At 32.3% G+C, this 15,462-nt stretch overlaps 1 protein-coding gene across 9 annotated transcripts in view; it reads left to right on the top strand.

The window, feature by feature from the left end:
• The first annotated feature begins 9,258 nt into the window (after positions 1–9,258).
• Positions 9,259–15,462, top strand: part of LOC123718852 (potassium channel subfamily T member 2) — a 47,940-nt gene continuing 41,736 nt past the window's right edge. For all 9 annotated transcript variants that reach the window (XM_045675780.1, XM_045675783.1, XM_045675777.1 and 6 more), the window contains exon 1: positions 9,259–9,428. In XM_045675780.1, the coding sequence (XP_045531736.1) occupies positions 9,259–9,428 (170 nt within the window). The remainder of the gene's footprint in view (positions 9,429–15,462) is intronic.

Here is a 15,462-nt window from a genome sequence, read left to right as displayed (position 1 = left end):
TTGACGCCGTGTGCCAGGCACATGAGGATTACCTATAAGATTATAGCGCCACTTATTTTTTTTAAATAAAAATCTACAATTAATAAAGGCCTTAAAAGCCTTCAGAAATGTGTGGAGTCCCAAAGATAATGAATAGGCCATAATACTAAAATATTAATATTTTCCTTTTTTTGGGGCATAAAAGTTTCCCTGGTTCCTTTTGTATAAAATACCAAAAAGAGAGGAAAAGCCAGTGGTCCATTAACGATTTCTAAACACACTTGTCGACCAATTGAGACGCTCATATCATCAGCGTCTGGTCTCGTACCAAGCGTCATCCGATGAAATTCGACTAAACGGGAAACTTCACTTAATAAAAGGTCAAAAAAGGGACTGCAGGGTTTGTTCAAGGCCAGATATAAGCGGTAAATTTCGTATCACTGTGATTCGTGTCCCGATAAACCTTGGATTAATTACAGAGAATCGCGTCTTATAAAAGTTTGGTAAATAGATTGATATCGAACAGGCTTAATTTATTTCCATAAAAGGAAAAATAACCAAATACAATTATCGTATATAAAGTAATCATACAGATAACATAAATTAATAAAAAAACAAAAAACAAAAATCAATATTAAAATATAATTACTAAAATACATATTACAGATTGTGTAATATGTATCAAAGTTAAAGACATGTAAAAGAATAACTATTATTTGTATATATTTGTTTGTTTATTTTGAAAAACCTATAAGACTATCCTTATTATTACTTAATATTATGTTATATATAAGTAAGTGAATAAATTTGGACATAATTGTCCTGAGTGCAAAGGAATTATTCCAAGGATGTTGGAATGTATCCAACAGTATTAGTTTAGTGACCTCAATTCGGTATTTTTTTTAAGTATTGTTTTCTATCGTATAAATCCAATTGTCTGTGTCCAATGATACGTTTTCCGGTTAAATAATCAATTATTTATTTCCTATATAGAAAAAAATTCGTAGCACAATTGGAGATTAAACGTAGAAGATAAGTTAAAGTTGGCAGTTAAGCTCGCTAAGTAACATTGCGAATTCTAATAATTTTCAAGAACAGAACAAATTCTAATAATTACCTACTTTTTAAATCAATGTTGGCTTCAACGGCTTCATCATCTACAAGGTAGTAGATTCGAACCCTGGTTGTGCCGGTGTGCATTTAACAATAGTTCGTACGATGAAAAACATAGAAAAACAAATGTTCACGATACATATGCATAAATCTAACGCCAAGACTGTTGTAACGTATTATATATATTTTAAACGTATATAGAATAGTGTATCATTTTACATAAGCACACCAAACTACCATATATGTATTATATACATCTTGATATACCACTTAACAGTTCTCGCAGCCGAGGACAGTTCGAACTTTATAATAACTTCGGCACATTATTAAAGGTCAAGGATGAGAGGGCCATTTATTATTTAAATTTACAGTTTCATAAAAATGTTATAAAGTTCAAAGATAAATACCAGGTACAACCAAACGCGGATGGCAATACCACTATACTTTAATCGGTGTCCTGTTTAAGATATTTATCATTTTTGCCGGGAACGAACTCGGAAATTATTGCGACAAATATTTACTAGAACAAAAAAAAGCCATAAAAGGAAACGAATAAATGTGTAAATTGGAATCCTTCACTAAGAAGGCCAAGGGGAACGCATTCTGAGGGTTGTACGTATTTTTCTAAAGAATGATTAAGCATAATATGACGCTTTTAGTTCACCACTTATATAGCTTCTTCATATAAAATATTTCGTGATTTAAAAATAGGATACAATATAAGTATTGGCTAATGAATCATTCATAATAAGAGTTTAATAAGAGTTGTGTAACTTTTAACTACGCCGTAAAGACAATTTGACGAAATATTATTTTACAAAAAATTAGGTTTAAAACGGTTTAGGTTTTTGTAATTATATATAAATGCTATTTCATTGGCATAAATTGTTAAATAAAGGAAGTCACACAAACAGTATATAGAATTTTAATGCCATATCAAAATATAATCCTCGATCGAGGTGCATTAAATTTTAATTAAATTTCCAGTTTTCATTAATTAATTAACAAATGCAATGAACTGACGTCTGAAACTTTGGCAATATTTCTTTAAAATAATTTAATACCTTCCCACTTGTACAAGGAACCAGCCATGAGCAATGATAAATAATTCAGTGAATGCTTAAAAGTCTGTCAAACGAAATAACACCATTTAATAATTAAAAATATTATTCCAATAATAATATTATTCCTTATACAAAATAATAAAATCACTGCGTATGAAGAGATAATTATTATTAAGCAAAGTAAATTAAAATATCCTTAATAATAGTCAACGTGCAGTTGGACAAAACCCCTCGTAAACACCAATATACTCGTAAAACACCAAATTTCTGATCGAAAAACGTGTTAAATATATCATTGCCTTTGCCAATAGTTCAATGAAGTTTCTACTATTCAAAATTCTTTCGACTAGTATTTTGAATCCTGCCACAAGAGAGAGGAAGTTATTTTTAAAATATAATTATAATTAATTAATTAATTAAATCACACATAATTAGATAATATATGCAGCACACATTATCTCATTTTCACTTGTAATTAAAGGATTTCCTCCGACCAATTAAGGCTTACTTTGTAGAGAATAATTACTCTTGATAATCAGCAGTTTTGAAATGAGCTTTGTAGGACATGAACCAGAAAAGTTTGAATATAGAACCTTTCTAAAAACATTCGTATCATTGGCAAAGCAGTGTTACGGAAGATCACACACATTATGTTTATTTTAACGTTTAATTTTAGACAAGTGAAAAATTTCAGGTGGTCATTGAACAAACTATATAAACAAAATTTTGCTATACGTTAGCAAACGTGATGTGCTCAAATGCTTATTGGTTAAATCCTTAAGCTTATTATTCCTCAGACGCGGTCTATGTCTCAGCAACTCAATCAGTAATACTAGTAAATAGATTTTTTTGCCAGAATAATTTGGTTCATATCAGATCCTTCATTGACAATCAACATTGATATATACTGATGGCTGTTATAAAGTGCTATTTAATGAAACAATGGGCTCTGCAATACCCAGTACCGCGAGATCCGAACTATGTACTGCAGACTAGCAATGGGATCACTATCTCTAATAGAAGATACAGGAAAATCGGCACAGGCCACGAAAAAATTTCATAACGTAGAATATCCAACAACCTAAAAGCGACTACAGGAAGCTCCAAGCAGAGCTTTTTTGTAAATGTAGTCTTTTAACTGTATTCCAATAAATCTTTATTAGAAGTCTAAAATTTATACAACCTGTATTATATGTGCGTGCTAACTGTATATTTACCTGCCCCCACAATAGATTTATACCCTAAACAAATAATTTTGACAAATAAAACACGGTATATTTATGAAAATTTAACAGCCTGCGTGGTCAATCTGTATATAAGGTGTACCAAAAAAACATTTTTACCATATTTACTCAGAAGACTTACAATTTTTGACTTATTTATGTACTAAATATAATAATAATTAATAGCGTGGTACAAAATTGTAAGGGTGGTACAAGCGAAAGTTCGCATTAGCTGCCACACATAAGGCGCAAATTTGTCTTAAAAGGGATTTTATATAGAATTTACATACATATATATGAGTTATATCATGATAGTGAATTCTTATTTTATTAGTAGTGATAAAATATCACATTATTAAAATATATTATTACGTTATCAAATTAATATTCATTATAATTATAAACAACTTTGTACACCAACATAAATTTTCACATATTGACTACATGAATTTTCACATATACGTACTAATCTATGTAAATATGTAGTTATAACACACTTTATAACTATATATTTACATAGATTACATATTAAATTATTTAATCTTATATCTTTGTATGCCTGGATACAAAGAATAAACAAAATAAATTAGTAGGAAACACTTAGCTGTGAATCTATGATGTGCGTTATATGCCCGATTTTTAATATTTAATTAAATAATACATTAAAACTTATTTATCACTGCAATGCGAATAGATTGACCACAAATGTAAAAATTGATGGGTGGGGGAGTGAGGTGTCAGGGATCGAGGGTACGGGAGGTACAAGGCATCTTAGAGTCGTGTTCGAACGCGGGCCGGATGCAGCCGTGTTTCGCACTGAAAATCGTGACAAAACACTTATATTTCTTTTATGATTGTGGCCTAATAACATTTTAAAATTAAATAGTCAAAATACCGTAAATTTAAATCGCGAGTGTTATTTTCGGATGGTTATTAAGTATATGTTGTACGGATATAAAGTATATCTATTTTACGGAAACTTAGAACGTGTTTTGTTTTGATAATTAAAATTTGATGTGTGGTGTATTAGATTATTATATTGGTAACAAGTCGTGAAGTAAAAAGCTTTGTTAAGAATATTTATAATATTATAAATTTTCTAATTCGCATCTTGTATTATAAATTCCCATGAAAAAATTGCGAAATTAAATAAATTGTGAAGCGGAAATACTATTAATTATGCAAATGCTATTGTTATTTGATAAATTCGTCTTGAGAGGAGGAATGCCTGCTGCTTGATTATTTTTTAATATAATTTATTTTAAAATTCCTCTTTCATTTATTAAGGTAACTTTAGAGCTTTGGTTCATAATTTTTGCGTGTAACTTTAACCAATTTTAGGTTACTTTATTATACAAAATTAGTTTTTACCCAATTATTGAGATAATATTCCGTTAAATAAAATTCATCTATTTAAGCTGTTGATACTGATATAAGATCATTACTTCAGTAATGATTATAATTATTTGCGTTAAGTTAATGAAGCGATTCGAAATTTTAAAACTCGTTATTTGCTTTCTACCAGGTATTTTTCATTGCCAAGCTACAGGTAGAAATCTTCATCTATCATTTATGCATCTGTGACAAAAATTGTTCGAGTATAACATAACATAACCTGTGTTACTGCTCCATAAGTGACAATATATATTAATCTATTAAAACCTAATTTGCAAGTGTACTTTATTTTGCTACAGGAGGTAACTGCTCATAGGCTGCCATAGTTTTAACCATACCTAGTTTATGCATCCCACCCAAGTCATTAGTAATGTTTGTTCTGTAAAAGATGCAACGTTTAAACAAGCGTGACCTCTCTTTAAAGGAACGTAATATCACTGTTGTACTTAGAACACTGCAATTAATTCTGTCGTGACGTTGTCTTTGTAATTTTTCAGTATTAAAAGGTGTTGTGTATTTTCCAAATACGGACATACGTTTCTGTCTATTTCGTAAAGGGACTGATTTAATTATAATTATTAAGCAAATATTTAAAAAATTCCGTTTGATATAATAACATAAACCAACATTAGTTCATAGTCCGTTGCATTTTTTTAAATGACACCTGCTAAAGTCTGTGTATTACTTGTAATAAGGTTTTGGGGCTTAAAAGCCTTGCCTACCTAAGTAAAATAAATAAGATCAACAATCATTGTTTCAAAAAACAAAATTAAAACAATGAAGTCGGTAATTTGTGCCACGAAGAGGTTATATTTTAAAGTCATTAATACAATAGAATACTTGCATAATCAAAAATAACAGAGAAATTACTTAGCATAACATTAAGAACAGAGTCTAGCAGTTGAGGCGACTTTTAGGCCTTAAGCTAGAAACGGCTGACACTAATTAATTTTTTTGGTGTGTGTGAGCGCTAACACTTGATTGTATGGTGACGGAAGATGTAATTAGAAAACCAGCATGTCTTTGACTGGAAAATCGAGACGTGACGAGACACTGATCACCTACTTGTATAAGAAAGATCATCAAATGCCTCATTCCTTATGTGAATGTAAGCTCGGAGTAAAATGATATTAACAAATTAATACAACCAAGCAGATAATTATTCAATACGGGATTATTTCAACCAAGTTAATTATTTACTTCATATAAGTATTGAAATAAAGTTGATGTAATTTAAATTATTCCTAGCGGCAAAATGTATTTTATCACGCAGCGAACTTTTACTGGATTCAATTTTTTATAATTTTTATTTTATTTCTATGGTATGTGAAATGTTTATTAACTGAAACCCAATATTTAAAAAAGGCAGTACTTGCAAAAAATAAATTAACCAATAAAATGTGTTTAAAATGTTTTGTATTTATGCAGTAAATAAGTTTATAACGAGAATGTTTAGATCGAAAGCTTCAGTTACCGTGAGGATATGGGAAACTGTTCATTCATGTTTGGGTTACGTGACGATGCCAGTGTTTCAACTACACTATAGGTTTAGGTATTAAGAATTTGCACGTTCATTTACATTTTCCCAAAATGGCATTATAATTGTCAGCATATATGAGGTGCATAGTTAAAAAAAACTTTGTTTCGACTTCGCATTATTTTCTTGACGGAGTCAAGTTCTTCAAACGGAACAAAGTTTGTCTTAGGGTGAGTCCTTTTCTGTACCTTCTCTATAACCTGACTTATGGATCAAATCATTCTTTTTCCGTCAAACCATATTGCATTAAGACCATATTGCGTAATAATTTTTTGGTTCTTCGACACAGAATTTTGCTACAAAACATTTTATGTAATTACGTAATTTAACATTCGTTTTATTAGCCTACCATATCGTCGTCTATATTATTGGAAAAGTGTTTTTGTGGGACGTATTGAATATTGTAAGTATAAATTGTTACAATTAGCGCTAGATCAAAGTATGCAGACAGAATATTATAAAAAATATCTTAACGCTAAGAAATTAATTTTATTCCTATTAGCTGGAATTAATTACAATCCTACATCAAGCAACGATTTGTATATTATTTACTAATTAATTCAGCGGTTACTTTAGTAATTTTCTCTGGCATTTAATTGATTTTTTAATTACGCATCCGTTACAGTCGGAACGTAAGAATGTTTTTATTTTCCCTACCGCTAAACAACTGCCTTAGGGCACCCTCAACTCTTTTATGCAGCGTATTTGGTTTTTTCGTCAAGTGTAGACCTTTCTAATTTAGTTCTGACGATTTTTGAAGATTGCACCCTTGCCAACTGATATTTATATGTACATATTAAAAAAAACATTTGTCTTACTATTTTTATTTTTCCTGGATTATTCCCCAGAAATGGATACGTAGGTTAATAACTTGTTTAAACATATTTAATATGTTGTTATAAAATATTAAAGCTAACTAAATGTGTCCAACAAAAAATATTTCGTATATTAACCAATAGGTTTACATACAAAATTCAGTTGCCCTTATTCAAAGACTCCGTTATTTTTTATTTTAATGTAAGTGGCGTTGTTTTGCATAAGCTACACAATTATGTAACACGGAAGAAGTGGCTATTTGATACCTTCTTCGTTCCTTGCATCTTTGTAGCTAGTTGTCGGTATTTCAGATAATAGTGGTAATACAATAAGTTTGCACAGTTTTTGATTTCCATGTTTTTTAACATATAGGGACAGGGTTTGTAGAGTGAGTGATGAACGAAGGAATGATAGAATGAAAGAGGTGTGTTGGTGATAAACCAATGAATTATGTATCCGCATTTCCGTATGTACTGGAAGGAAGAGAAAAAATTAAGTTAGTTTACTGTTTGTTACGTACAAAATATAAAAGGTTTGTAATAATTTATTAGAACAGGGGCAAACGGGCAGGAGGCTTATCTGATGTTTAGTGATGATTATACAATATATATATAATTTGTCTGGCCATAAATACTGTTACATAAAAACTTTTCTTTTTTCAACCGTTTAATTATTTTGAATATGGAATATTATTATTTTAAAAACTTTTTCGATTGTGCGCCATTTCACATATTTTATCGTGTTCATTATCAAATTACAATATGGAATATGTTAAAGTAAATAGTGCAGTGATCGCCTTGTCGCGCAAGTGGAAATGGAACCGTCGGTTATATTCCATACATTTCAAAAGCTTGGGCTACACCCATATGTTCGTATATCGTATTATCAACAGATACAACAATATTTCGTCGTAATAAGCAAGACCTGAAGACCGGTGCTTATCGTCGATATACAGGACATGCCCTAAATCAATCTTTACAATTAAAGAGAGTGGATCAAAACGGCTTATGTCGCGATACGCAGGTGAAAAGCACAGAAACATCCTCTTGAAAGAAAACACTTTTTTACCGAATGAAAGCTATGTAATAAACTTATAATTATTTTACATAATTTTAAATTAAAATTTTTCCGACGTTTCGCGTGCTTTACAGTGTGCGTGGTCACAGTGACTGAAGACAAAAGGTGTTGAATGTCAAAAATATCACAGCTGTAGAGAAAGTTGTGTTATCTGTATTTATTTCCCCGGAGTTGATATCGACTAAAAGAAGACAGGTTTTTGCAGAAATATCCTCTTTACAAAATAAAAAAATAATCACGATTGAAGAATACGTAGGAACACAGTTCAAAAGAAGCTGCTCAAGTGATCGAAAAAGTACAACGTGAACATGATCTTGCGTCAGCGATGGTTTTGTGGGGCGTATAGTTTTGTGAAAAAGGAGTGAAACTTCAGTCAAAGTGTATCATGATTTAGTCTTGGATCATGTCGTGAAACTTGTCAGCTTAAAGCAAAAGCTAGTCAAACTTAAAAATATACGTCCACTGATTTTCGAGCAGGATTCTGCACTTGGTCACAAGGCACGATCTACCCAAGCCTGGCTTGAAACCAACGTTCCGGACTATATAAGAATTGCAGACTGGCCTTCATCTAGTATAGTCATAGGCCATTTCTAATTGAATATTTATTTTATTTTTTTGCTGAGACATAAATAAAAATGTATATTACTTAATTTAAAAATGCATTTCATTTGTAACAGAAGTTATGGCTGGACTAGGTATAGTCGATTGTAATTACATGTCTTCACATTCTTCGCCACGACAGTTTATTTAACATTACAAACGTTTGAGATATTTACAAATTAAAATTAGGTAAAAACCTCGGGTTAACTGATTTAATAAGCGAGAGGGAACAAAGCTTGGTAAGATCGTTCTTGACCTGTTTCCATAAAGACGCAGAACCCGTATTTAACAGTTTTCATAAAGCTCACAATGTAAACATACACTTGACGCCGCTTCGTACCACCACGTACCAACACCACGGTGACTTTTGAACAGTGTTAAAGTTCCAAGTGTAAGTTATGTACGCTAGGAGATAAACGATCCAAGCGTAGAATTGTCCGGGTGTTCCGGGATAATGTCGATCTTCTTCTTCCGCTTACACAACCTACGGCGAGACGAGGGAAAGATGCGCCGATACAGACGAAACCTGAATGCTGATAATTTGACAGCTCCATCGCGTCTGCTGGAGAGACCGCTAAGCCAGCCTACAGACAGCCTCGACGAAATCGCCTTCCAAATACCCAGGTGTGCAACCCCCTTTCTTAGACACTACACCCTTTGTGATTCCTATAATTCTATGCACCTGTACCTTCTGCTTTGTCTATTGCACAAGCCTTTTTGGAAATACCACAGTCCACCGGAGTCATAGTTACCCCCTTAGATTAACTGTTCCATAATTGGTTTATATAATTTATATTGGTTTAACAGGTTCGAAATTTCAGCGAAATCCTTTATTACACATCCTAGGCTTTACACCTACTCGTAGTTACAGGTTTTATATATATATATATATATATATATATTGAATTTTCATATGTGAATTAATAATATTTTTATCGAAAAGGTCGGGACATAGCGTGGATATAAAACAGAGGGTTCGGTAATAACGTTTAATGTACTTGAGCGTAAGGGTGGAACTCGGAAAGTATTGGCCATAGGCTCATTTGTCGAAGGGAAGTGGGAGGCTCGTCGGGCATCTTTCCAGTTTTCTGTGGCAACTTTAAATAAATATTAGCCTCGAACAGTGTAAACATTTATTTCAAAGGTATAACTTGGGACCAGAAATCGTAGTGGTTGTCATTCAATGTCATCAATTTATGGTGACATTTTTGATGTCTTTATTTATCTTCAATAATTTGTATGGCTTAACGCTCATTTTAGGGATCAAGTAGTGTCGTATTAAATAAAGTTTTTATTAGTGCATATTGGGAGAGGTTTAAAAAAGTAGAGGATTATCATATTACGAAATTAACTCGCGTAAAACCGGAGGAGCTGTGTCTGATATTTAGGTTTCAGTTGTCCACACTAACTAAAGCGGAATATTCCAGGTGTAATTTTGTATCTCTGGTTGTCTCCTTAGAAAATCTACATAGAGCCCGTCCTATGTGATGTAGTAGGCGTGAATGAGTTACATAACAACCTACATAACATTCTCGTATTGGATCGTAAGATAACGCGATACTCTACATAAATAATAAGCTTGACCCATTTTATTTCGAATGTTTGTTATACAGTCATTTGTCTTTTCGTACCGTTATATGGGTATAAGGGGAATGTTTAGTGTAACGCTGATGTACTTTATAATATATGCACATAAAAAAACATGCTATATATAATTGGACTTACTAAAAACTAGCTTAACAATAAAAATAATTATTTCACTATGATACGCCGTTCATGATTAATTATTTTATTGTAATAAGTATCGCTTCCCATCTACTAACCGTGCTCAAGAATCCTTTTGCGGGATCTTCAACATAAAACGTTACAGTGCTATTTACACAAAACAATAATGAATTGTTCACATAAGTATCTTTTGAGTTTATCGCGTTCATATAGAAAGACTTTCTGGATCTTCATTAAATAAATAACTCGTTTATTCCAGAGAAAGAGGTACTCTCAGATTAATTAATTATAAAAAAAACCTCATAATAAGCCATGGAAATGTCATATTAATTATCGTAATGTAATAATAATAACATACGATAATAGGAGGCAACGGGCAGGAGGCTCACATGATGTTAAGTGATACCGACGCCCATGGACACTCACATTGCCAGAAGGCTCGGAAGTGCGTTGCCGGCCTTTCATGAATTGGTACGCTATTTTCTTGAAGGACCCTAAGTCGAATTGGTTCGGAAATACTTCAGTGAGCAGCTGGTTCCACATAGTGGTGGTGCGTGGCAAAAACTAATAATTGTAGTCTTCTGAACTAAAACCTTACTTTGCCTTAAAAATTTATCAATATTTTTATAAATCACATTATCCTTGAAAGCATTACACGGTTGTCGTCTATAGCTTCTGGGAAGGAGATTAAATAGTTCGATAGACATAGCGAAAACTTTTTTTGAATACATCGTGATGCTACTTGTTGACACCCACAGGCTTATTGAATCCTTATCGAGTACAGGCAAGTTTAAATGTTTTAAATATTTTGGATACGTTGTTTAACAGCTTCTACAAGCTATAAAATTGGTACCGAGTTCGTAAATTATATAATATTTTGTAACTATTAATACCTAAACACTACAAATAAATACTCATCTAGTCATAGACATATCAACTCGTCATACATTATTGCAGTAAATCATCTGCGATTACAGAGAACGAGCGCAGATAGTCCTTCTTATTCTTGTCGCTTAACAGTTTATCCTCCATTTATATTCATTTGAGAAAAATCAGTTTATATTTTAAAATGACTATATATTTTTAATGTTTTTTCTTATTGAGTTCAAGTCCGAAGTCAAGTTGCCCAAGAGTCTACTTGCCACTCCCTAAGTGGGCACTTTATGGGCAATTTTTGTCACTACTTTATTTAGAATTATCGATATACTTAGGGTGGATTGATGAGGGATGTCGTAGGTTTAATTCCAGATTAAATAATAGCTGTTGAAGGCCAAAAGGCCGTCCGATTTGGGGTTATGGGAGTACAAACAATGTTTTTAAATATGTTATTATTTATAATTCTACCTAAACTGTTGAACATGTATATTTTATTACTTTTTTACACTTCTTTGGAGAACATATAAATCAAACATTTTAACAATAACCTTGGTACGACGAACGGCCTCAATTCTACTAAGTAACTTTAAATAAATAGTGCTAAACATAATTTATAATTAAACAATATATATAAGCTAAGCTACTAACACCTACACACACGACCAATAAATATGACTATAATTATGAATATGAGTGAGTGTTTTTCTTCGTGAGTGTTTCAAGACGGCACTGACGATACACCTGCTGTACGCTGTGCTGGTTTTAAATACCCTTTTAACATGTATATACAACTAAAAACTTCGCTTAAAATCTTAATGTTGATTATAATGACAACAATGACACAGAAATATGATGCTGACGTATTTTCTTTACTTCCGGTAAAAAAGAAAAAAAAATCTCCAATAAATCTTCGCTCTAAAAGCTTCACAATAGGAGGAAAATTCTAATTGGAATAAATTAGGAGAATATTTTTAGATATAATCGATTGAGGTGTCCAGGTTCCAGGTAATTTTGTCTGAACTCTTATGAACCTAAACAATTCTGGTGTTGGCCAAAATTAGCTTAGCTTACGGTTGGCACTAGCAATACTTAAATAGTTGTTACCGATACATGTATATTTTGTGTACAAACTGCGAACAAGATTATATTTGATTATATTCGTGTAGCCAATGCAAAATTTACAAATTGTATAGACGCATAATTGACTAGCTACCAATCGTATGCACCAGATTTAAGTCGGTATTGGCGGCATGAAAGGTACTCAGCCTACCTATCTAAGGTCCACATACGTCTTGTCTTAATTTGAGTTGCGGGGTACTGATAAAAATACATTGAGCGGCTTCGGCTCCGGTAGCAGTTATAGACTATAGATTATTTCTTATTAAAATTAATATAACGCACCAAAATGCACTTCATCACCTATATAGTAGTATTAAAAATAATAGTGCTTTTCTACTGTCGCTCAACGAATTAATATCGCAATGCTGCCAGCAAATAATCACATCACTCACAAGTCATGGTGCACTGTCACTCCTAAACTTTAAAAATGATTATTAATATAATTACTATATACATTAATAAGTAATTAAATCAAAATATCATCATCAGCAGAATTTAAACACTTTGAAAACATTATGTTAAGGTTTGAACGGTTGAGTTATTCTTAAATGTACACAACATGAAAGATGCGACGAAGGCACGCCTCGCTTCTCTTACTAATCTCTTAAAGTACCAGTCGACAGTGATGTCTTGTAAACACATTATAGCCAATTAGGTGAAAACGGCAATATGGATGTCTTATTTAGAGCATGAAGCCGTTTGTTTATTGATCAATACTTTTAATAAAGACAAGGACAAGGACGCTTGTTCGAAAACAAAAACTGTTGGCCGAATGTCAGGCTTAATTAACTGACCGTCAATGACTACTTTTACCATATGGCCGTCAAATTATCTATTGTCTGATATTAAGTTTAAATTACTGGTCATAATCAGAGTGAGATTAAAAAACAAGAGAACGCGATCTATGAATCCCGTATGAGAAAATCCAATGTATTTACCAATCAAAGTCTTGTTCCTGAATATCATCTTAAGGCATCTGCATTTAAAAAAAAACTGTTGTGTAACAATATCTACAATCTGCGGTTACAAAACACACACATCCGGCCGGCCAGTTATTATTTAGACTGTTCAAGGACCCTCGCTCTAGGTTGGAGGATCAGTACGCCAACCTTCCTCCACAGTTAAAACTTGCAAATTTCCATACACGCGTAGTGTTTGACTACGAGACTAGAGATCCCGTAAACCATCGTGTTTTGTTTTACTTAACGAAGTACATAGCAACAGATTGCACATAAATTGCTAATATTATATCAGTTAGAAAACAAAATAAAGAAGAACGGAGCTCATTTTTTTGATGAACTCGAAATAAACCAGATTATGAGAGATCACAAAAGCCTCTTTGTTAATATAATTACGCAACTTTTGTTACGCCAATCCACATTTTGATCCTTCATAATTTGAATTTATAACTTGTTTATAATATTGTAAGGTTTTACATTTTGTCTAGTTCTTGTTCGAAACATTTAAAGCTTCTTTCAAATAATGCATTTGAAAAGTTAAGAGAAATATGACAAAATTGTTAAACAATTGTTGGGGCGGTAAGGTTGCTGAATTCTATTTTAATGCAATGAAACGACCGCTTCGCGTTAAGTCTACTTAATAAAGTAATTTTCATTAATTTTGTAAGTTATTACTCAAAATTTAAATTACAAACATACGAACGAGGAATGATTATGAAATTAACAATCATTATTTTACATACAGGCCCACTTAAAATTTAATTGTTACTTGCTTATTAAAAATATACCTACAATTAGGACAAAGGCCAAAAAGGTGATACTTGTCGGCAGAACTGGACAACTCACTAAGACTGGAAGTCCAGTGAATCATCGTCATCGAAGTCATCTGAACTGGAATTTGTCAGGAAATACCTTGGATCACTACCGTCTCATCAGGGAGGAAGTGAAAGAGAATAAAAAATTCTATAAGGCATAACAGAGTCTAGTACTGGATAAGCTGGTTGTCGAGGGCAAGGTGGAAGGCCGCCGCCAACCCGATGGTATAACAGCTGCGCTTAGGAAGCTATAGACCGAAGAAAGTGGGGAGATAACACTAGAAGGACCTGTGTGCCTGCTACTTTCAGCGATAAAGAATATGACTGAGAAGTAGGACAAAGGTCTGAAGATTAAACTCTCGTAGATAATAAGTATTATAATACCGTACCAGATCTGAAAAAGCCGGCAACGCACTTGCAAAGTAAGTGTGCATGCCTCATTCCCGTTTGCCTCCTGTTACATTTAAAAAAAAATCTTATTCCAAAAGCTCCGTTATTGCATCTATTATATGTCTGTAAATATGGCAGCGCTGAAGCGAGAATATATATCAGATATCCGTTACGTGAGCATAGCCTTTATCATGCACGCTTATTGCAAAGCAATAATCACTAACAAGATATTCATAGCTTGTAACTTTCAAGTTACAATTCAGATTTAGAAAGAAAAAACTTTATTTAACTCAATAAAAAGGATATTTAGGTAAAAAGAGAGTTTATAATATTAAAGTGACAGACAAAGCTATACTTTGTATCTATCTACAACTTGTGACATTTTCTGAATGAACCCACGCAGTAAAGTTATACCTTATATTTTAAAAGCCTCTTAATCCCCGATTCCAGTTTTAAAGTTTGGCTAATGGATTATTTTTCCATATTGGGTTCATGCATATTGAACGGACCTGGCGTTAATCACAACTTGAAGCTCACAGGTGCGTGTAGATTGAAAAAGCTGTATTTTAGAAGTGAAAAAAAAACAGGTCAACTCTAGCAAACAAAAATTGAAAACGAATTTTTCAATTTTCTTTTGTTACGGATTCTTGATAAATTATATAAATCAGTTCATAAATGTATGTTTATAGTAATAACAAATTCTAAATCATTTTAATGTAATACAATTAATTCAAGTACATTAATTATATCGACCATTGGAAAAAAATTGTTACT

Source organism: Pieris brassicae, chromosome Z, assembly GCF_905147105.1.
Source record: "Pieris brassicae chromosome Z, ilPieBrab1.1, whole genome shotgun sequence".
NCBI lineage: Eukaryota > Metazoa > Arthropoda > Insecta > Lepidoptera > Pieridae > Pieris > Pieris brassicae.
Note: the sequence above shows the minus strand (reverse complement) of the source record. Positions and strands in the feature narration are given on the sequence as shown.